The sequence below is a fragment of the Rhea americana genome, unplaced genomic scaffold, assembly GCF_003343005.1.
Source record: "Rhea americana isolate MKP2758 unplaced genomic scaffold, rheAme1 scaffold_56, whole genome shotgun sequence".
NCBI classification, from domain to species: Eukaryota; Metazoa; Chordata; class Aves; order Rheiformes; family Rheidae; genus Rhea; species Rhea americana.
The window spans coordinates 2161672-2184098 of record NW_028186712.1 but is presented as its reverse complement, the minus strand read 5'-3'; the positions used below and the strand labels follow the sequence as shown (position 1 = coordinate 2184098).

The following is a 22427-nucleotide window of genomic DNA, read 5'->3' as shown; positions in this document are numbered from 1 at the left end:
GCCACACAGAAAACRTACCTAAATCAGGTGTACGTTCACAGTTCAGTTCAAGACAGAGAAACCAGCAATATTTATTTTGTCCTTCAAAGCAAAACTCCTCCTATTTTTCTTCAAATTCTTACATTTTCCATTCCCATTCCATAAGTGTGCTTATGGTAGTTTGTAAAAAGATGATTGTAAAAAGATGATTTGCAGTATCTGTTATTCACAGATACTGACAGGTTATAATAAGGTAATCATACTACTCTGAAAAAAGGTCTGATTTAATCTCCTAAATGTGTACCTAATGTTCAGACAAAAATGTTCCTGAAACTAACATAATAGTAGATGTGTGTTAATAGAGAAAGCTCTAATGATTGATAAAAATCATTCCAGTTTATTTGCATGTGCCTCTTGTAAAGTTCAGCGCCTTTATTGTGCAAGCTTGCAGGATCATGGTTATTGTTTAGAGTGTAGAAGTTTGCAGTATCTCCACAAATGCTTATTTCTCAAATGAAAAAGGAATAAAATGCCCAAAGAGAGGCAGTAGTTTAAATACAAAACCATATGGTTTTGCAACTGCATTTTCACTTACTTGAAAAGTGATCAGCACACACAAATTTGATCAGCGCATGCAAATTCAGTGTGATTCTAGTACCTTGTCTTCTTCCATATCTTAATTTTTGGCAGTAAGAGTTTTATATTGTCCAGATCATGATGTGATTAATGAAATATCTACCATATTGACAGCGTTCTGAAATGAAACTTCTGTCAATGTAATGGTACTTTTTTTTCATTCACATCAGAACTCTAGAGTGAAAAAAAGGAGGCAAGAGTTTGTTGGTTGCTTGCTTTCTCTTTTTTCTTTTTAACCTATTTGCTATTAAATCCTTCCCAAAGGTGAGCCTCTTAATACAAGTTTTAGTGCTTCTTTCTAGAACAAGAAAGTGTTTTTAAAAAATGATACCTTCTCTCCAGGAAAAAAGGAGAGAACAGTTCTAAATCAGATTGAGTCCCTGCATTATAGAGACAATCAAATCCTTCACTCCAGCAGTTGCCTCAGCAGAGAAAACATATTAAGGTAGTTAGGATCATTTTAATTAGATTGAGGTACCATATATGGTTGTCTAAGTTTTTGAGGAACAGAGAAAGGGCAGTAATATATCTGAAGGTCATCAGAGTGTCTCTAATAGACTGTGATACACACACCAATTGTTAAGTAGAGGAAAAATTGAGTTCTGGGGTTAACTTAAGTCAGCACCCGAAGCAAGGAAAGGATTCTGTTTTACTGCTTAGGATTCTGTAGACTTACATCCATTGAACTATTTCACCTAGGTTTTCTTGCAGTGCATATCTCARGCACCACAACATATTGTAGGTGTCTATCCCAACTGCATTAACAATCCCCTTTTATAACTACAAGCAAAGTTTATTCTGAAGTTATAAAGGTCATCCTGGTAGTAGCACAATGGGTTGACATGACATATAACCATGACCTATTTTATAGTTCTCTTCCAAGATTTTTAATATTCATCAGAGAAAKTCTGGGCAGCGGGTACTTTATTTGCTCAGTGAAAGCTATATAAAATAGCTATATTAAAAAATATATATGTCTRTAATTTTAATTTATTGCTTTTTCTTGCTATTTCTCAAGTATATTATGTTGTGAATACTGTTGACAGTGTAACAATGTTTAATTGCACAAYAAGGCTTTATTATAGGCAAACAATTTTAAAAGGAAAAAATCAAGAGAGATTTTCTCAGATTTGGCTCTGGAACTATATTTGACCTGGTTGTGTGAGGAAGCCTTCTTTATTTAGCATGCTCAAGCAAGCAGTGCTCTGTCTCCTGAGAGATTAACATTGTAAGCAACTTATGCAGGTGACTCAAATCCAGTTAATCTCACATAAAGAATGTTAATTGCATTGGCAATAGCATTCACTCTGATCACTTTATAGCTGTATAATTAGCTATTGGACATATTCAAGGGGTTGTCTGAGTGATACAAATGCAGGAAACAACATAAGAGAGAACTTGTGCTTTCCTGATTCACACTGTGCAAAATGCAGAGATGATGGCAAAATGGAAATAACAGTTATTGTAATTTGCATGTCCCTGATAACTGTGATCTGCATTTATGAGCTATTTATTTTCTAGAAAATTCTTAACTGTTGTGGAAAATTCACAATTTTGAGAAGTTGGTCTGAAAAAAAGAGGTATACTCCTAAATTACATTGTTGTGGAATCAAGTGATTTACCTAATAGCCTTTGGACAACTTACTGCCTCATCAGCTTGGTTCTTCTCAATATGTGATAAGAATTTATTTTTTCATCTTCTGTAGCGAAACATTTATAGCCACAAGTAGCAATTTCATAAATATGCTTGCATTAGTTTCTTAGATGTAAACATGGTGTAAAATACTTTTTACTCACAGAGTCAGCATACAGGCACCTGCAGAATTATTTAAAACGATATGAATGATACAGGGCCTCTAAGTCATCTTAACCTATGAGGATACAGTTCTGGGTATGAATTTCCTAATTTAGGATCATCTGAAATGTAGCATATATTGTGTTTAAGCTCAGCAGAGAAAACATATTAAGGTAGTTAGGAGGTTTGGGCTGAGCTGTTTTAGTTGAGAAATTGTGAACAGAATTGTTGCAAACTTACAGAGAGTTTCATTAAGATAATCCCTTTCAGATCCACAAAATTACAGACAGACCAAGGATATGGCTTACCATTAAGGTTAACAACTATTGTTCTAGTTACTTTATTCAGTTTTAATTAATTTTGCCARACTAAAACTACTGTATCCCAAGTTTTCCATGCCTGCTGCTTCACCTAATTTTTTTGATTTTAATTTTGCTAGAATAGTTTATTCTTTGCTAAGAATGTTAAAAAATAATATTTGCTAGCTCACGTCAAGTTTCTGCAGTTGTGCTGTGAAAGATGTAATTGGAGGGAATTGGGGAAGGCTTCAGGGGAGAGGAATACATGAAGATTTTTGTTCTGAGAAAATGCAGGTCCGTTATTCAGAACAAAAGGGACCTAAAAGTTGACAGAAAACAGCTACTATGCCCAGGATGTAATTTTTGGCTTTTCTAAATAATTTGACCATATTTAATTAATTATTAACCTCTTAGAAAAAAAAATCATCAATTCATACTCCACAGAGATCAAGTAGRGGATAGTTCTTAACAGCATTTTTCCTGCAACTGCAGTTTAGTAGTCTTGTCAGTCTCCTGGGGTGAGGCTTGGTTACTTCAGACAATTTTTCTTGTAGTGATGGGCTACAGCATGGGCTGTATCTGGGAGGCACAGAGGAAAGAAGCTCCAATGCAGTTCAAGTGTAACTGAAATGCAGAGCAGAAGAGAGTCAGTTTGGTTTAAGACATGAAGAAGTTAGAAGCATCARTAGTTGAAAGGGAGACTGGAGTTGCATGCTTGCTGGGCACGAGCTGTGAACAGCAATATTCTGGGCTAGGAGGAGACAAATCAGCTTGTGGAACCAGGATGCAGCTGGAAAACTCTGGCAAAAAAAGTGACCAAAACAAAAAGGASTTTGAAACACTGACACTGTCTGGATGAGACACACAGGTATAGTTAGGACCAAACYTAGCTGGAGCTTGGGAACAGGCAGGAGACTGAATGCAGTCTGATGAAGAAATCAGAAAAATCTGATGAAGAGGGACTGCCTATTTAAGGAAACTCAGGACAATGAGCTGTAGAGAAGACTGGCTGTAGCTGATAGACAGACTTGAAACAGGGCATAAAGGCYGAGATTTCAAGGTGGAGAGGAAGAGTAGAACTGAACTGACTTGCCAAGACCTCCTGGGACCTGCAGGTATGGGGTGGAGAACAGGTAACATGAGGAGCAGCACAAGAGCAATKGTGTGGAAGAGATGGGCAGAAGCAGCTCTGCTCCTTAGGCACKTTTTTTATCTGTAGCATCTGGAGAAGAGCTGTAGATTCTTGAATGTGTCTGTTCTTCTGCTTATAAAATATATTCTTCTCTGCTAGTGGCTATCCCTGCTTGTATAATGGAGTTCCTATGTGATGCTGTGTAATTCATTTAAATTATTAATAGATGGTTACCATTTTTGTGTTCCTCATTTTCTCACTTMAGATTCTTATTGGTAGAAGTGCTGAACATTTTACCAGAGGTGACTGCATTCAGTGGAAGCTAAGCTTTCAACATACAAACAGAATGCTAAATTCTCAAMAAACATTAGCTGTTCTGTGTCTCAAAGCTGGGCATACACATTTGTCAGATATTTTACCTTCCTTTCCTTCTCCATCACACCTCAGAGAGGAGTTGTGAAAATAAGCGAATTTTTCATGATGCATTACTAGAGGTATAATTGAGGTCATGAGGAAATTGATAATTCTGTCTTTGAGGTTTGAGTAATATGACAGGAGGCCACCCACTAAACAGTACAATTAAAGCAAAATATTAAACACCTGTTCATTAAATGAATACCAACCATCCAGAGATGTATGGGGAAAAAATAGTTTGCAATCATACAATTGCAACCAGTCCYATAAGACATAAACAGAAATGGAGTGATTAAAGAATGTGTAGATAGCCTTCATTCTGACACTTCTTGGGTGTTGCATGCTTGACTTTGCAACCTTATTAATGTTGTTTTAATGTTTTATATTTGTGTATGATAAGCATGGATAATCAACCTATAAACTCAGTTCTGTAGTTACCAAGACAGACTGCCTGGGTCAGTCTGGTATTGCTTAACATATGTGTGAATTTCAAAATTTTTTTTAAGTGAAGTCATATTCCTCAACTTGCTGAGAATGAAAGGTGATACACAGTGTGTAACCAGTTTTAAATGCCTTTAAAATAAATATCAATCTTGCGTGGAAATACTGCTTTAYATAACTCAGTCTTGCAACAATTTGCCTCTGGCATAAATAATTTATGACAATAAAAGTGTGGGTATGGGTARGAGGGGACAGAACAAAATTTATTCAGTCCAAAGGCAGCTTGGAAACTAACTCCAGTGACATCCTTTCAAATGAAATTACTGGTACTCTGAATTTGTACCAGTATAACTGAGATCAGATTGCAGCTCTGCATCTGGATTTTGAGCAGGCCTGTGCAGTATTATGATAATTAATAATATTTGTAGCTGTGCAGGCTGACATAACAAGGGTAAACAGAATTTATTATTCAGAGCTTAATTTAGTTTTCCATGGTGAAGTTAGTGATGGAGATCAGGGAAGATTTGACCTCAGTACAGTAATGCACAGTTGGCTGAGATGCATAACACAAAGTTTGTTTTCCTCCAGAGCATCAAGATGCTGATTATTGCCAAAGCCAGGATTTCTGWGTTGGCAACTCATATATTCTTAGAGCAGACAGCAGCTTTTAAATCAAACTCTGTGCATGCAGTGTGCAGAGCCAAAATGTTCACAGAAAAGAGCATAGTTCGGAAGACTTCTCCACTGGTGTGGCAGGTGGGCAGTCAGTTCTAGCACACACTTCATTCTGGTGGCATTCAGTTTGTACACTAGGTAGGGCTGCCTGTGACAGCCACCGCATCTCCAACCTGGYAGTCATCTCTCAGGCTGCTTAGGCACATCACCAGTTCCACTTGTCTGAATTTGTGGAGCTCAGCCTCCTTTCTGCATTCTGTGCATCGATTAAAATAAATAAATAAATAAAGATGCTGAAAAGTCGAAAGTTTTGACGYCGATACTGTGATTCAGTGAGGAATTTTCATGTCTCTCTCCAGAGCGGCCCACGTTCCTCCGGAGACCYATTAACCAGGTGGTGCTGGAGGAGGAGGCAGTGGAGTTCCGGTGCCAGGTGCAGGGCGACCCCCAGCCCACCGTCCGGTGGAAGAAAGATGAYGCAGATTTACCAAGAGGAAGGTGAGAATGACGTCCGTGTTCTCGACGCTTTCACGTCTCGATCGTTGAATAATTCTGGAGTCGCACCCTAATGCGTATCGTTTGCTACTGGAAAGTATGGGCAGGTTTTATTTTCCAGATTTTTGGTTTTTGGCACTATAAAATGTGTTCTAGGACCAGTAGAGCAGGGAAACCTGTTCTAAGGTAAATTATTTGGTTATTGGGTTGCTGTGGAAGGAAAGAAATGGATGCAGAGCTGTTGCGAATACAGGGGTGTTCACTGAATTTGTTGCAGGAAAGTAAAACCATTTCAGGAATGTACTAGTAAGGCTGCTATTACTAGTAGTCTTAATAATAATGTGCTGGTATCAAAAGGGAGAAAACTTGGCCGGGGAGCTGCAGAGCTGCTCCATCACACTGGCTGAATGAATTAGAAGCAGAACATTGTGGCAGGCTTTGCTGGCTCCTTCACCAATATCTGCTGGGTGTCAGAAGGAAATCTTCCTCTTGTGGAAATACAGGAACAGTCAGAAGTGGCAAATAAAGTTGAAATGCTTCATCTGGAAAAGGCCAGTTGTGCTCAAGAAAGATTCCTCTAAGCTGGAACAGAGGCAGAGCAAATTCTCGGGTGGTCAGGAGGATGGGAGTGTGCCTTATGACAGGACACTCTATTTATTTGACTTTTTTCAGCTAACATTGGAGTTTGGCCCCTGCTTTCTGGAACTCTTTCTAGAATAGGTGCTGAACCATTATCAAATTTAAAAAAATCCCAAAACAGAAATAGGTCTGGGGACAGGAACGAGAATCCAGGTCTCCCTAACCTGTCCTCTCCTTTAGACCAAGTGAATCGTGCTTCATTTTTTGCTCAGTGCAGTTAAATTCAACAGGAGACACAAAGAGGACCTTTTGCTCCCAGCACAGCTGTTTTTTCTTCTCCCTCCGTGTTGGTCATTCCTAGAATATTGCAGACATAATTTAAAGAAAGGAAAAAAATCCAGGTCTTCTGTTCGTTGAACGAGTGCTGTTAACATGGTCTTCTTTTATGTAGGCTGGCTGCCAGTGTTACTWCTTCTCCTCCAATCATGCTCTTTAAGAGCAGCTGCAATGGCGTTCGTGACTTGTTTGTTCCTGTCAGTGTATATTAAGTGTGCTCTGAGCACGCTACTAAATTGGGCCTCACTAAAACAAGTTAGACATTGCTGTCAGCTTTTTTTTTTATCGCAGCAAGCCGTATCTATTCACCCCAATGAGGTCAAATGGGGTAAGACTGTTATCTGACAGTCTTYATCCAATTGCTAAATATGGCATTTAATGTCACTTACGATTTCATGAAAAACGGTGGCAAAATTCCTGATAGCCACACAGCACTTTGTCTTGTTTACCTCTTGGTTTATAAGCTTTTGTTTCTTACTATCAAAATATATAATAAAATAACAAAACTGAAATTGGGGAATAGCTATCTCAGTTTCCACATCCTCAACTCCGTAATATCTTCTTTGAATATGCAGTTATACATTTAAATAGATTAATATAATTATTAATTTAGTGATGCATAATAAGGAAAAAGCATATTCTTTATATACATATTTATTGAAAATTTATATCTCTTTACAATTTAAAACAAATTTAAAAATTGACATAGCTTTGTTGTTAATTTTGTTGATAGATGTGTATGCATCCAATGCATAAAATATTTTTGAAGAACAGATTTTTGSATGTCAAGATCACTCTTTTTCTTTGCTTACTGTTTTATCTGTGCATTATAGAGTAGCCCATAGTAAATATGTTGTGCCTCAGTGATTTAATCTTGCTATTCCACTGCTGCTRTTGTTTAAAATCATGACTACATTTAGGTCCCGTAAGTGGAAATAATGCATGATGTACTGACAGTGTTTTTGATTAAGTTGCATGTTCCATGAGTTAATTTGCTTTTAATAGTTTTGTTCCCTCTTTCTCTTTTTTACTTGAAAACATAGTATTAGTACTATGTGTTTTGAGGGTGGTTTTTTTGTTCATTTATGATCTCTAAGGAAGAAGAAATGAAAAAGAAAGTATTAGACAGGTTTTTAGTGTGCTTTTAACTGAAGAAGGGGAGTCTCATCAGATAATTTCTGATGATAATCAACTTCTGGCACAGAAACTACTAAGGTTTCGTAGAGTTTTTACATTGCTGTTTAACATTGCTTTACCTGTATTTTGGCATTTAAAAACTGGAAGTGGGAATATGTCTTTATTCCTGTCTGCTCCTCAGACAGATGGGCATGGAAGGGGCCACAATGTAGAATCGCATGCTGGAGACCATGTCACCTGATAGAGGACTGCCATAGCTGCTGTCGATGTAGGGACTTACCACCTCCTGAGCCACATGTGTTGTGGTTATCTAGTAAAGTCAGTATCTACACTGCAAAAGCAAATACCTCTGATAATCACGACTCTATGCTTTATTTTCTTTAAAAAAAAAAGTGTCATTTATATAACAATAAACTTCAGCAGAGTCTTCAYTGACAAAGAGTGGAAGTTTCCAAACTGTGCCGTGTGATACTTAATCAAGGAAGCTAAATTTGGGATATCTGGAAGAAAAGCTCTTGTTTTTTTTCTGGATTTTTTTTTAATGTAGACAAAGAAATTTGCCCAGCTGTAGTCTGAATGAATAGATAAGCAAGTGATAATATAACAGTTTTATAAATTGAGCAGATAAGGTTTTCCTCCTTGTTGACATGGGAGTTTTTTGGGGGGAGAGGGGGAGAGGAGGAGTTTAACAGAAGCTAGCTTTCATCTTCTGAACTCCTATGTTTAGAAGTTTATTTTTGATATATTTAGCATTTTAACCTCTACAGTCGAGTATGAAACCCTCAAAAAAAATCCTTTTGTTACTTTTTCCACATAAACAAGTYCTCCTTCTGAGCAGATCTGTGCAGCAATTTGTCTTACAGCTTTCAGTGTCAAGTTCCTGTTTCCACAGCTAATGACCATTCTTTGCACATCTGTCTATTTTCGGGTTTTTTTTTTCAATAATTTCATTTTGGCTTCATCCTTCGATTACTACAGGATTATAGTAGTTATTTGTTACAACAATTATTACCAGTCTGTTACTTTTTCTGCTGCTAGTTCAACTTYCAAAAGTGCCCAAGTCAGTGATAGTAAAGTGTGATAAATTGAATTTTTAATTTTTGTATGCATTCTGTTTCTGCAGTTTGCTTCTGGTGAATGGCAGAGATTTCATTCTGTACTACAATCACTCTTACTGGGTGTATAGTCTTTCAAGAAACTTCTCTATTTTTCCATCTTGCTTCTTTTTAGTTTTCTTAATCAGAAGTGTGAGATCAGAGATATAATAAATAATCACAGTAAGTTCTAATGATATATGTAAACAGTATTGCTTCACCAGTTGATGTATTTAGTAATAATTGGAAAAGAATTTCAGACTATTACAGTTTTAATTATAAAGATCCCTGGTGAACTATGTGCATCTCAAACTGCAATTGGATTGAATGAAAAAAATAGCAACTTCTAAAGAGATTAGAATATTTGAAAATATTAGTATTTTAAAATCATATTGCAGAGATTTCATTGAATTGTCTCTGTAATTACCCAGAAATGTTTGAAAAATTATGCTTTAAAACTGAAAATAGGTGGACATAAGTTTGGTGTGAGGGCATAAAGCTTCATTCTAAATTTCAGCTATTTTTGAATCGATGATCTAAGGCAACTATGATAGTCTGTATTTTCATAATTAAAATCTTAAAGTGATTCCTATTGTTCCTGTAGAACTTTTCAAAATGTCTGTGCAAAATAAATCTCAGTAACAGTCAAAGGAAATTACTTTTCCAAAATCTGATAAACCTGACCTGAAATTTCAAAGACCTTGATATGTATCATGGAGCTTTTCTAGGTATCCGTGGATAAGAATTAAGGTGTTAAGAAGGGCCAAATGGATATGGAAACAGTGGCAATATGCTAAGCATACTAACTCTTTCCATAATTCTTTTATGATAATAAATTAAATTAAATCTTCAGACTTGAAAAATTCTTTTTAGACCCTAAAGCAGCCCCAGCAAATTAATGGTTTGCCATTTAAAATATTGATACTGCACTAMTAGGGAGACTAAAAGTACAATGCAAAGTCTAGGGGAGTGTAAAGCTTTGTTCCCAAAGCTGTCCATTTTGAACCAAAGACCCAAGACTGAAACGTGCTGTGAATCAAGCATAGAGGCACAGGGTGTATATTTTATTTTAATTGCTCTAAAAATTCAGCATCAAACCGTAGCTTCCACAGTACAGAAAGGCTAGGAGAATAGTTAATCAAGTATGACTCATGTCAAACTACTGAAGGTGAACAGGATATTGTGGGGTCACTTGTCTTATGCCTTTGGCTGCAATATTGATTCACTATTTCATGAATAGAGGTTTTTTCATTATAAATGACACAAGTAAACAGCATAAAAATTGTACTAAAGCAACAGAGGCAAAGGTGGCTGTGCAGAATGACTTGAAAACTAAATAAAAATCATCTTGACACATTGAACTCTTTCCAATCACACGTTCAGGTAGCTAGCTTTCCCTTTGATGTCTACTTGGCAGAAATAGAGATTATACTCTCCTGCTAAGGGCCTGATGGTCTCCTAAAAGGCAAAGAACTACAGTACTGACTTTTAATTCAATGTGGCCTGGATCAACTTTTGATTCATCTCCTTTTAAGTCTTGAGAGCAGGAAGAAGGTGATATTTGTGAGCCTCCAGTATAAGACTGACATATCTTTGACTAGCAGTTTAATAAAATTTGAATAAGGTTTGTACAGTGTTTCATGTCTTCAAATTTCCTAGCAAAGCCGAAGAGAGCAGCTGCATAGCCTGTAATTACATAGCAAGTAATACAGATTTTTTTTTTCTTGAGGAAGTGAAGAGATTTTCAATTACAAGTTAAAATTTATGACACACTATAATAACTGCTTAAACCTTTTACACAGAAAAAGCTAGCAGTACCAGCTCTTTGGGAGAGTGAGGTTAGCTCAGCAAATGTATTTTTCAGTTGCCTTAAAAATGACTGAGTAGCAATCACATGGGTCTTTTTTGGCATCCCAGCCCAGAACAGCTGCTTTAGCTCAATAAATACATCTTTAATGAAATTACAACCTGCTCTTGTAAGTTTGCATTTACAGGCACTGGCTGATTAGATGAATATTGTACTAGAGATGAAAAGTGGCAACTGCACCAGCAGGAAGAGGTATTCGCTTTGCGTGCCGCCCACGCAGTGGGAGAATGTAGGCAGAGAAACCTTGCGTGATACTTCAGAATGGGAGCAGTGTGTAGCTTACACTAAGTGTGTTGCTAAGGGTTAAGAGATTGTAGGTTTTTAAACGAAACACAGCAGTGAAAATTCCAAACAACACAGGAGGCTTTCTTATTTCCTGAAAGTTAAGAATATTCCTTAAAAATTATTGGAGAAAATACATCCTTTTCTGTTGTTGAAAATCATACGTATACTTAGACATAGAAAAAGGTTGTCATTATTTGCTGAGAACCCCAGATTTTATGTTTATTTTGATTAACTGCTGTGACAGCAGTCAGCTGAACCTTAACTACAGTTAAAGAGTTTAGACTTAACGTATTCTAAGATACATGGTAGCTCCAACAGCCGAAGCCTTTGTAGCTAACTTCTTCCTGCTCTGTTTTTAAAACTGGCCTCTTTGTGCCTGAAAGTAATTGCATTCGTGTGCTCAGGGCAGAAATTCTGTCTGTCACACTTTTGATGTGCGTGAATTTTCAGTAAGTACTCTATTTTCCATGCTTTCCTCCACGGTTTCTTGTGGGCTCAAAACTAAGTGTTAATGATGAGGTTTTAAAAATCTCTTAYTGTCTACCAGATACACATCTTTGAGAAGGATTTAAATACAACTTCCCTCAATCTTATCCCACTAGATTCAGAAAGATTAGATTTTTAAAAGGTAATCCAGAAAAGACATGATAGCTGCAGATGTTTTCCCTTTATCTTTCTCYGTGATCTCAAAGTCAGGCCCTGTAAGCCAGAGAGACAGTAATATTTAAGAAAYGGTGTAACTATGAGTTCTGTGAATAAAAGCAATGCTATGTAATTTCATTTGTATTCTGCGGATAGGATAGTGAAGTATTTAACTGCAGCCTCCTCTGGATTCAACCAAAGGGAGAATGACCTTTCAGTGAAATATGAGTTAATAACACTACAGCGCTGTGTGCTGTGCTCGAGTTAATCTCTGTGCAGCTTGTAACAAAATGCAGTCTAATGTGTATTGAAAATTAATTAGAGTAAAGAGTGTGTTTTAGTAGTGAAATGGATATAATCTTTGGTTACATCAGCAAATTTCTGTTGCAATTAATACCAATTAACAGTTTTAAATAAAAGAGATCAGGGAAAAAGGATATTTTTCATATTAGCTATATCACATGTACTATTCATCACCTCTGGTTAGATCCAGTGTGATTTGCATGCCCATCTTTTGTTTCGAAAGCTAACCATCAAGGAGAGATTAACTCCCTTTATGAGGAGCATAGGGGAGAAGATTGGATGTTCTTAATAGCTTGTCAAAAGGAGGCAGTGAAAGAAAGAGGTTTAATATGCTATTTGTATTCTTTATGTACATCTGGAGGGAGTACAGGCATTTTCCAGAGGATGTTGTTTTCTAGGGTTTAATACAGCACATGGCTGGCACATGGCAGGCTATAATGCAACGTACAGAGAGTCCACAAAGAGTCCATATAGCCTAAGAGAGCACAAGCAGCTTTCAAAAGACTGCAGTGTCAGCATGTTTATTAGCTGCTATGTTGTCTCTGTTGAGGGAACTTCTGTCAAGCCAGAGATACCATCCAGAGATGGGCGGGTGAGGCAGGTGAAGGACAGGGCCTTTTTTTTTTTTTCTTTTTTTTTTTAATGTATAGAGCATCAAAATGATGTACCCTTATTGTGAAACATTTTCGTGTTGGCTCCCTTGAGTTAGACTCCCTCTTGTCTGATATTTCACCTGGCCATGGTCTCTTGCTGTTCTGTACATAGAAGAATGGTCCTTACATTAAGCATTTTCTGAGGGGTTACATGGCCAAAGTGTAAAATGGAGTATTTTTTGATGATTAAAATTCCTCAGGACATAGCATTGAATAACGTCCTGTAAAGGTATGATCCATGGTTATCCCCAAGGTCTAGCATCTAAGCCAGTAGTTATTTCTCATCCAATTTGTATGAAATACCAAATGCTTTGAACTGAAGTGTCTCTGCTAGACTGATCAGCAGAGAAACGGTTAATAACACTGACATTTAAATTGGCTTCTTGTTAAGTGTCAGGTCTCCCCACAGCGCTGAAGAAGAGCTATTGTTTCAGGCAGTCTGTTTGTGGATTCATGAAAACAGTCTCCAGTTGCTTACATAAGGGTCAAAGTTGGGAAAATATCTTTACAACTCCATGGACAACAACCACAAAGGGATTATGTCAACTAGCAGTCCTTCCTCAGTGTTTTCTGTTCATGCTATGTGAACCCAAGAGAAGTTGGTGCAGAATTTCATTCAAATGACAAGTGCCCCTTCTAGCATCTCAATCTTTCTTTAAAAATGGAAAAGCTGAGTATATTAAGTAAAAGCTTAGAGAAGCTAGCAGTTATACCCAAGTAGGAATAAGATGCAAGAGCTCTAACCACAGCATTGTTGATGCTGCTGGCATGGCATGTCCAGAGAGATCTCTTCTGTTTCATTTTAAGTACATTCCATCCCTGTATGGTATACAAAAGTTAAGTCAATTTAAAACAAAACAAAACAAAAAAATCAATGCAAACACTGTAAGACTGAAGTTTTGGGTTTCTACTGGTCCTACGTTGAGAATCACTAAACATTGGCAAAACATACTTTTTAATGATATGACTTCTGTCTCAATTGTAAATTGAAGGCACTTTCATTAAAACATTACCATGACTTCATCTTTAATTACTACTTCATAGTTGATTACTGATTTGAAATACAGATTAGAAAATATTTCAGTTAGTTTCTCTGACAAGTCTGTCTTAATCATTTGTCATGCTTAAGGCAAAGAATAATATTCAGGCCAGCACAAATTCTGTTTCTTTCAAACTACTAGTAATCTGTGTGTTTATGTTAAAAATTAAAAGAATACTCTAACTACATAAAACCATGTTTAGTGAGTGCAAGATGCCAGTCTTGGCTCAGATGATCTTACTACGTTCCAGCTCTTGCTGTAGCCTTTCAATTTTTTTTCTTTTTAACAGAAACGGACAAAAATAGTATTTTCTTTTATTCTTAAAATTAATTTCAGTGACATGTGCCGAGCAGATAACTCTCAGAATCAAGGACCTTTTTCTGATAGACGAATTATGACATAAGCAGTAGTAATACAAATCTCCCCAAGTGCCTGACAAAATGTGCCTCATCTGTGGAGTAAAGGACTACTTTTGGTGACAGGAGGCTAGGTCTCCATGCCAAGTCATTACATGCTCTCTTAGCTCATACTTCCACCGAGGTTCCAGTTTTTGAAATGTGGAGATCTGTCTGGAACTGAAATCAAATCAGAAGCTCATTTTGGATAATTACCATGTGGTAATTCCCTGTGAGTACTTCTCTGTGCAAACAGAAATGTAGAGGTGAGTGATAAGGCTTCTGTCTAAACTCCTATTCAGTAATTCCCAAACATACCTTTTGTTCTTGTGTGTGTTTCTAAATTATTTCAAAAGGAATAAAATGGCATTTTATCTCATTTTCCTGTCTCAGCTCTCTTCTGTGCACATGGCTACTGCTTTTGGCAAAGCACTAGGCATGTGCCTTCACATGTGTTTGTTCACACACAAGAGTGGTATTCCGTAGAATATTGCTTGCACAGAAGTTAGAAAATGGACACAAGTATGATTTCACAATGTTAGCCCAATGACTGTAATTGTAAGGTACATTTTTAATGTGTTTTAGGCCATTTTACTGAATGCCTTTAAAGCATAGCACAGTGTGGTTTTGTGTTTTACATTATTGCAATTGGAAGTGTCAACCATTTCAGTTATAAAGAATGTGTTGATGACAAATTATAAATGGTCTTGGACTAAACCAGCGTTTGCTGTTGCTGTATTTTAATAAAATCAAAGCAGTGAACAGTAAGCAGTGTAGCTCAACTATTTTCCTGTTTTGTTGRCATGAAGCTAGTAAACCATTTTATATGACTGTTTGCATGTATGCCTCACACTAAGAAATTTGAGGCAATGTCACATTGCATTATACCTTTCTATGATATAAATGGCTTGGTCGATGAATAGTCGGAGTCTGGACGTGTATATTTGAGTGGCAGCTGTCCTATCAGGACCTTAGGGATAGTTACCTGCTAGCTCAATTTGTCATAGCCTTAAGCTGCTTCTTAGAGCCACCCAGCAACCAGCAGCTTTTAATTTAGGAGTACAACAGAGTAATTTAAAAGACGGTACAACCAAATATGTCCATTCTTGCTCTGTCACTGATTCGGGTTTTGCTAGGGAAAGAAACCTCCCTTATCTTTCCTTCGGAAAGCTCTGTAACTCATACATGTTTGTGCTTCTTTCTTCTTCCACTTGTCAGTGTACAAAAACAAAATGTAAATGTTTCTTGTGAGTGAGCTGGCAGTAGGGGGCCGATGTGTTGCAGGTGGAAGTGGAGGCTCTCCGTTCTGCTTCTGGATCGCAGGACGAGGCTGAGGCAGGTAGCAGGCTCATGCTTCCTACCGTCACTGCAGTTTCTCTGTGGCTTCTTCCATCTGGCACACGCAGTCTAGGAGCCGCTGACTAGCTGTGGCACTATGCTGGGGACTGAAGTGCCAGCATCGCAAAAGAGAAGTTAAGCCTCCTTAACTGCCTCCTGTTTATTCTGTTTTTGGCTGATAGCATCTCTGTATTTGGGCTCCCTAATTATGTTGTGAACAATTTTGAAGCTTTGTGTGTGCATTGCAAAATAGCCTGGAAAACAGCACAAAGTAATTTTTACGCTATCTTTAAAAAATGGAAAACCTACAAAACCAACATACAAAAAAAAATCTATTTTTTTTATTTTGTTATATTTTAGGAGGACATAGTCACCTGGTATAAACTGATGAAAGTCTTTTAAGTGACGTCAGTTCACAACAGTTAAGAGGTCTGGCTTTTTCTCTTGTAGACTCCCTTTAAGAGCAAATATGTGTTTTTGATTTGAATTTGTTGAATTCTATGAGAATAATGCATTCTCTCAACTTTAAAATACACAGCTGAAGCAAATGCATTCTTATATTACCAGTTAGACCTATCTGGATATCTAGGAATTTAATGGCTCCAGCTGCCAACACAGTTGTGCTAACTATGTGTGCAAAAGCAAAAGAAGTTCATATATTTTTGTGCATAACTGCATGCATATTTTTGAAAAATCYGGAAATCTAGAAGTTCTGTAAAGCACTCAATGTGTGCAAAATATATGCACTCAATGTAAAAAACATACTGTAAAAACTTCTTTCTAGCATCAGTATACTCTTGCTCTTTCTCTATTTGATAACTGTTGAAGACTGGAGGCCGAACAAGACAGATATAGTTTTGAATGTGGGGAAAAAGCAGTAACTGTGACAAAAACAGTGTAATTCAAGATTATGCTTAGATGCTTAAGCCAATACATTGAATCCAACCTCAGAACACTAATTTGCAATACTTAAAAACAGTTAATGTGTTTTGTTTTATTTGTTATTTGGTTGAGCAGATGGTAATGGTTTTGACACAATTCAGTTTTTTATTTTTTCTTCTTTTCTTTTCTTGAAAAAGACAAGGCTCTTTTTCCCACTTTGTCACAGCTGGTTACCAATCAATCTCAATTCACGGTACAGTGATGATAGCACATGTTGTTCAGGGGCCAAATCTGATTGGGTTGCATTTTCAGCAGTGTTTCATATCAAAAAAAAAAGTGTCTGTATGGCAGTGACTGTCAGCACACTATTGTACAACTGTCATTAATCAAAACTAGCAACAATGAATGCATTCATATGTGCCAGAGACTGCCAGATTTCACTCAAAATCACCCAATTTCTATTAGAGTTCCCTCACCACAATGTTTTCTCATCTGTTTGCTGTTTCTGTTTCTTTCTTCCTTTCCAGTCCCTTCCCCCTGTTCCTTCTTGGTTAATTAAAAGCAGATATACTCTATTACTTGTAGAACAGAAGTTATGTACTACAATACCTAAAAGTGGCTGGTTTATATCTACACGCAGACTGACTAGCCGTTTAAAAGACATCTCCCAGCTCAGTATGATGGCTGAGGTGTAAGCTAAAATGAAAGGTTAAGAACCTCCAAATGTTTAACAAAAATAAGTATTTAAAATCAATTAGATGACTATAAACATCTGAAACCGATGTCTGACACACTACATTTTGTACTGAATTTTGGTGTTATTTGGCCAGGAGTCAGCAATATTTGGGTAATATGTTGAAAGGTGTTTCTTGACAGTGCACATATTTTGAAGGCAGTGTTTTCTTTGTAAGCTGGCAAATTTAAGGTTCAATTTAACCAGTACTCTTTGGTGATTTTTTGCCACTCCATCAGCAATCCAGGAGTCTTGAAACCTCTGTCTGTGATTGGTATTAAGGCAGTCAGAGAGACCTTAAGCCTGATTCCCAAGTGTTGGTGACAGTAATCCAGATGCAAGTTAACTTCTCCATAAACACAGATGGAAACACCTTGTTGTGGGAATATGAGGCTCAGGACTGAGAGAAGGCAGGATTCCCTATTTAAGACTTTGCAGGTAGATGCTTGAAAAACAGAAAGGATGCAAAAATATTAAAGCTTCACACCTTATTACTTCACAGTCCCTTTCTCATATAAACGTCCTTGTGCTGCTCCTTGTGCAGGCTGAAAGCCAGTTTTCTTCCTTTCTCCTTGCTGCTTGCTTCATCTGTCAAAGCGCATCACTGAACCGTGGTGACTTCTGTGGACAGTGTGGGTGGAACAGATGACTGAGGGGCAGCATATCAATACTTCAGGACAGCAGATGGTTTTGATGTCCCACGAGTCCATCTGTGTGTGAATCTAATTGCTAGATGGCATGTCCTAGCCGGGTGGTCCAAAAACCCAGTATGGCCTCGTTGGACAGGCAGACAGGGAGAGCTGGACCGCTCCTTGAAGTAATTGATAACTGAGCCCTCATGGTGACATGTTTGCTCTGTCCTCCTGTCCTGGCCCAAGTGGGAGATGCGRGTTGTGCTCCAGCTCTGCGTCCTGGCATGCCATGCAGCTGGCTTTTTCACAGTGTGCGTGATTGACAGGTGCAAGCATAAAGACTGCCGAAGCCTCCGAGGCAGCCGGCTGGCATGCCCGCACCAGCACAGCGGTGACGTGAAGACGAGCGAGTCAGCTGCAGCCCACAGCAGACTGCAGGGCCCTGTCCCAGGTTGCCTGCGCCCGCGTTCAGACAGCCAGGCAGTCGGATRCAGCCCTGCTGCCTGTCTGGTTTCATCTCAGCAGTGGCAAGTGAACCACAGGGATGGTATTGGTCCCTCTCAAAAATAAGGAATGAGAAAGAATAAAGTCAGTGTAACAAAATAGATTGCTAATTGTTGCCTGGCTTCATAAATGCGATTCCTGCTTGCAACTCGTTTTTACACTACAGCTGGTCCTAATTTTGCCATCTTACAGGAGCTGAATATAACCTTACATTTTAAGTCCCCTAGGGCTGGCCTTGTGTCAAGAAAATAAGCTTTTTCTCCTGTCTGCAGCTTTGTGGTCACCAGAGAAAATAACTGCTCCATCGCTGTAGGATACTGTTGTCATATTTTTGAGATTTTTTAGGGGAGTCAAATTGCATTTTCTCTCATATGAAAACAGTTTTCTATTTATCATTAATCAGTGCAGCACAGCATGCAAAATTTCTTAATTTAGTGAGGAGTCCAGAAAAAATGCATGCAGCTTTTGAATGTGTAGTTGCAACGGTTCTGTACTGCTCCAGAAACTGAATATTATGTTCTCTGTTGTCATTTGCTCCTTAATAGAGCTACATTAGCAAAATAGTGGTGCTAAAAATTTCCCATATATGCTATGGCATCGTCTTGTTCTTCCCCTTGGCACGTCCCTTATTCATTAGTTAAATCTTGGATAATGCATATACATACAAGTAAGTGTAACACCAGAAGAAAGAGATAGCTGTGTTTATGTGCCTATCCTGCACATTTCTGATAGAATGGTTAGCTTTAATTGGTCTTCTTTTTTAATTCATTTTTGCTAACGCATGAAATGAATTTATGGAATGCAGAATGAAGTTGTACTGTCTTGYGATCAATGTGAGAAGGTATCTTGAATACTGTTTTTTTCTTGAAACTGTTAATAGTGCTCTAACAGATGTTCTGAGCTTTACTTGGACAAAACAGAACTTTGAACATCTCAACATGTAGTATCCTTTGTGTTAAGATGCTTTTAAGTCTGTTAGCATGCTGTGCACTCTCTACAAATCTAAAATGCTATCATTGCTGATAGCAGTGTATAATAATTAGGTACACAGAAATTAACATTTGCGGTTCTCAAAGTGTTTTAAAAATAGTCATATATTGAGGCTTATGATGTTCCTGCAGCTAATTGCATTGCATTCTTACATACCTACACGTAYGCGTACCCTTAGGTATCATTGAAGTATGTTTGCTGAGCAAGCCTACAAGATCTTTACTGTGTAATAGAGAAAAGGTAAATTAGTTGTTTGAAGTTCTGTGGGGAGGGTTTGTACAGTTAGAAAGAGTGTTCAGATCTCCTGAGGTCTAGATCTTACTTTAGTCTTGTGCGCCACTTTCACTATTTGGTGCATGAGAATCTGAAGCTAAATGCAGATTCATGATGAATTAATTCAGGTGTCACAGGCTTTTAATGTTTAAAAGAAATGTTGAAAATAATTTTGTAAGAGAGTGTTTCGAGAGTAAAATGTCCACGCTAAAAATTGGTCTTTTCTGATTTGGGAGCCAAAGAAATTTCATAAAAGATAAAATCTCCTGTTGACTTTAATAAGCTTTGGATCAGAGCCTAAGACATTTTGTTAAGCATAACTTTTGCAGGGTGATAGCAATTTAASTGAGAATATTTTTCTGAATTTAAGCACTTTAAATGACTTGTGAACGAATGTTCACTGCATACTGAAGTACTTTGCATTATTTTGAATTTTACACGTCCTTATAATTTTAGAGTTATCACAACAGTAGAAACAAAGAAACGGACAAACTATGATTGAATTGTTTCCAATTTCTTTTAACAAAAAGAAAATGTTACCGTCCACTGGAATGAATCATTGTGTAGTGTTTATGTGAAATTGATAAAGCCCCCTTTAATGTGCTTCTTCAATAAATGTCACCTTCCAGAGCTTAACTATTTTCTATATTGTTTGTAATAGAGTAGTATCAAATCCTACTAACTTGCTCACAGATTTCCTAAGGGGTTGCTGCTATAGCAAAAATTATTTTTAAAGAAAAATTTCCGAATCAGCTAATGGTAATGTATACATAGTCATATACATAATGCTCACATAGTCAAACGTATGATAAACCTGAGCTGTCATGTGTTGCTAATTGATGTTTGATAGCTTAATTTTATCATATTGCTCTAGATCAAGGGCAGAGAGAGTGATTTTATTAATAAAGCCCTAATCCTGAGCGAACATAGCAATACTAATTTTATGTAAAGTTTCTAAGTAATGTAGAGTGCAATAAAAATGTCATGAAGATTAATGCTTGGTGGAATTATCTAATGTTAGATAATAATTTATCTTTCAAAGTTGGATCTAAGAGAGGTTCAGACTGGTGTATGCCAGGTGACAGTTTTTGTTCATTTCTGTTGGCTACAGAATGAGTTTTTATTCTTTTTTGTATCACAGGTATGACATCAAAGATGACTATACTTTGCGGATTAAGAAGGCCATGAGCACAGATGAGGGAACCTACACATGCATTGCTGAGAATCGAGTTGGGAAGGTAGAAGCCTCTGCTACCCTCACTGTTCGAGGTGGGTGCTCCCATGGAGAGAGGACTTGTGTCTCTCATATGGATCATCTGAAAAAATTGGGCCACGTCCTTACCTGCTGCTGTTTGGGTTGCACACGTGCTTTGCAGTTGTGGGTGCTGCACTGATTTACGACAGAGGTGAAATCCTCATCCTGTTGACATCTCAGGCAAAATTTCAGTTGACTTCAGTGGAATAGGATCTCCCTGCAGTTAAAGATCTGTTCCAGTATTTTTTTATTGAAGAACAAATACATATATATGCATAAGCAAGCACTACATAACCATGGGTCCACAGTTTAAGATGTGAGGCATCAGTTTAGGCTATTCAGTAGCGTTCCATTTTCTAAAAAGATATAAGGAGCTTAGTAAGTAACTGTTTATTAATGCCAAATGTAATGCAGATAGTGTTATTAGGCAATTAGCTCTGCCGTGATTAAATTCTCTGCCATTACTTTTTATCTGAAAGGTAAACTCAAGCCAAAGAAAAAGAAAAACTTAATTAAATTTTGTGAGTATTACAAGGTAAAGACTAACAGTTTTTCTCCTAAAATGTTCTTGGTCTCTAGTATCCACTCAGTGTTTATATAATGCTGTTTGATGTGCAAAGGAGGTTTTAAGACCAGTAGAATAACGAGTTCCCAAGATGTTTTTATCAACCGTAGATATAGACATATTAAAGATTATGGGGAGAGAAAAACTTTGTGGGCTGATGTTTCCATATGAGTAAATAGAACATAATAGTTATTACTTCATTTCAAAAGATAAGCAGCAATTTGGCACAATGGATACCGTGCAGACACTATTTCACAGTTTAGTGGTGCATGCTGACGGTTTTCAGTAGAGCTGTGAAAGGTTAATAAAAACATTTTTAGCTTTATCTGTGCTCCTCTTTTCATACACATTAAATCAAATGTTCAAAGTCTCAATGGATTGCTTTATTAGAACTGAGGTCAACTGACCCAAGAGGCCAGCTTCCATTTCCATCCATTTAATGCATGGACACAGTTCAGTTTAATCTGCTGAATTCAAAGGGGGTGAAAAACACCACCAAGTGTCTTTATAGAGGCGGAGATGATAATATATAACAAAGAAAAGAGAATATTGTGATAATCTGTCTGCTAAAATATTACCTCAGTGTTCACTTTAGATAGGAAGTGCTAATGCAGGTTTACCTATTGTAAGCTGAAGGAATAAGTTTACCTGCTGCATGTTAGTGTGGGATATTGTTCCGTTTTGTAATGTGAGAAAAATAGTCATGTCAGTGAACTCCCAGAAATGCTCTCACTCTGTTCTTTGTCACAGGCAGAATTGTAATATCCAACAAATCTGGCCACCTATTCAATACCCTTTAAAAATTGCTAGTACTGTGTCCGCTATATACCTTACTGGAGCAAGACCTTTATTTTTGCTGCTTTAGCCTTGCAATATGAACAATGACTAGAACCAGGCAAAAATCCTTTTAAATCACTGAAGCTTGAATTTGATCAAATTAAGGTGAAAAAAAAACAAGGAAATATATATTTTAATCGATTTTCCTGTAGTGAAAGCAGATTTTCATTATCTTGGGTATTTTTCCCCCGGGCTTGTCATTTACAGTTAAATACGTAGTG

General features: G+C 37.3%; 1 protein-coding gene across 6 annotated transcripts in view; it reads left to right on the top strand.

The window, feature by feature from the left end:
* ROBO2 (roundabout guidance receptor 2) overlaps positions 1-22427 on the top strand; it is a 459690-nt gene that overhangs the window by 314035 nt on the left and 123228 nt on the right. For all 6 annotated transcript variants that reach the window (XM_085318916.1, XM_085318912.1, XM_085318914.1 and 3 more), the window contains exons 5-6: positions 5731-5869; positions 20691-20818. In XM_085318916.1, the coding sequence (XP_085175042.1) occupies positions 5731-5869; positions 20691-20818 (267 nt within the window). The remainder of the gene's footprint in view (positions 1-5730; positions 5870-20690; positions 20819-22427) is intronic.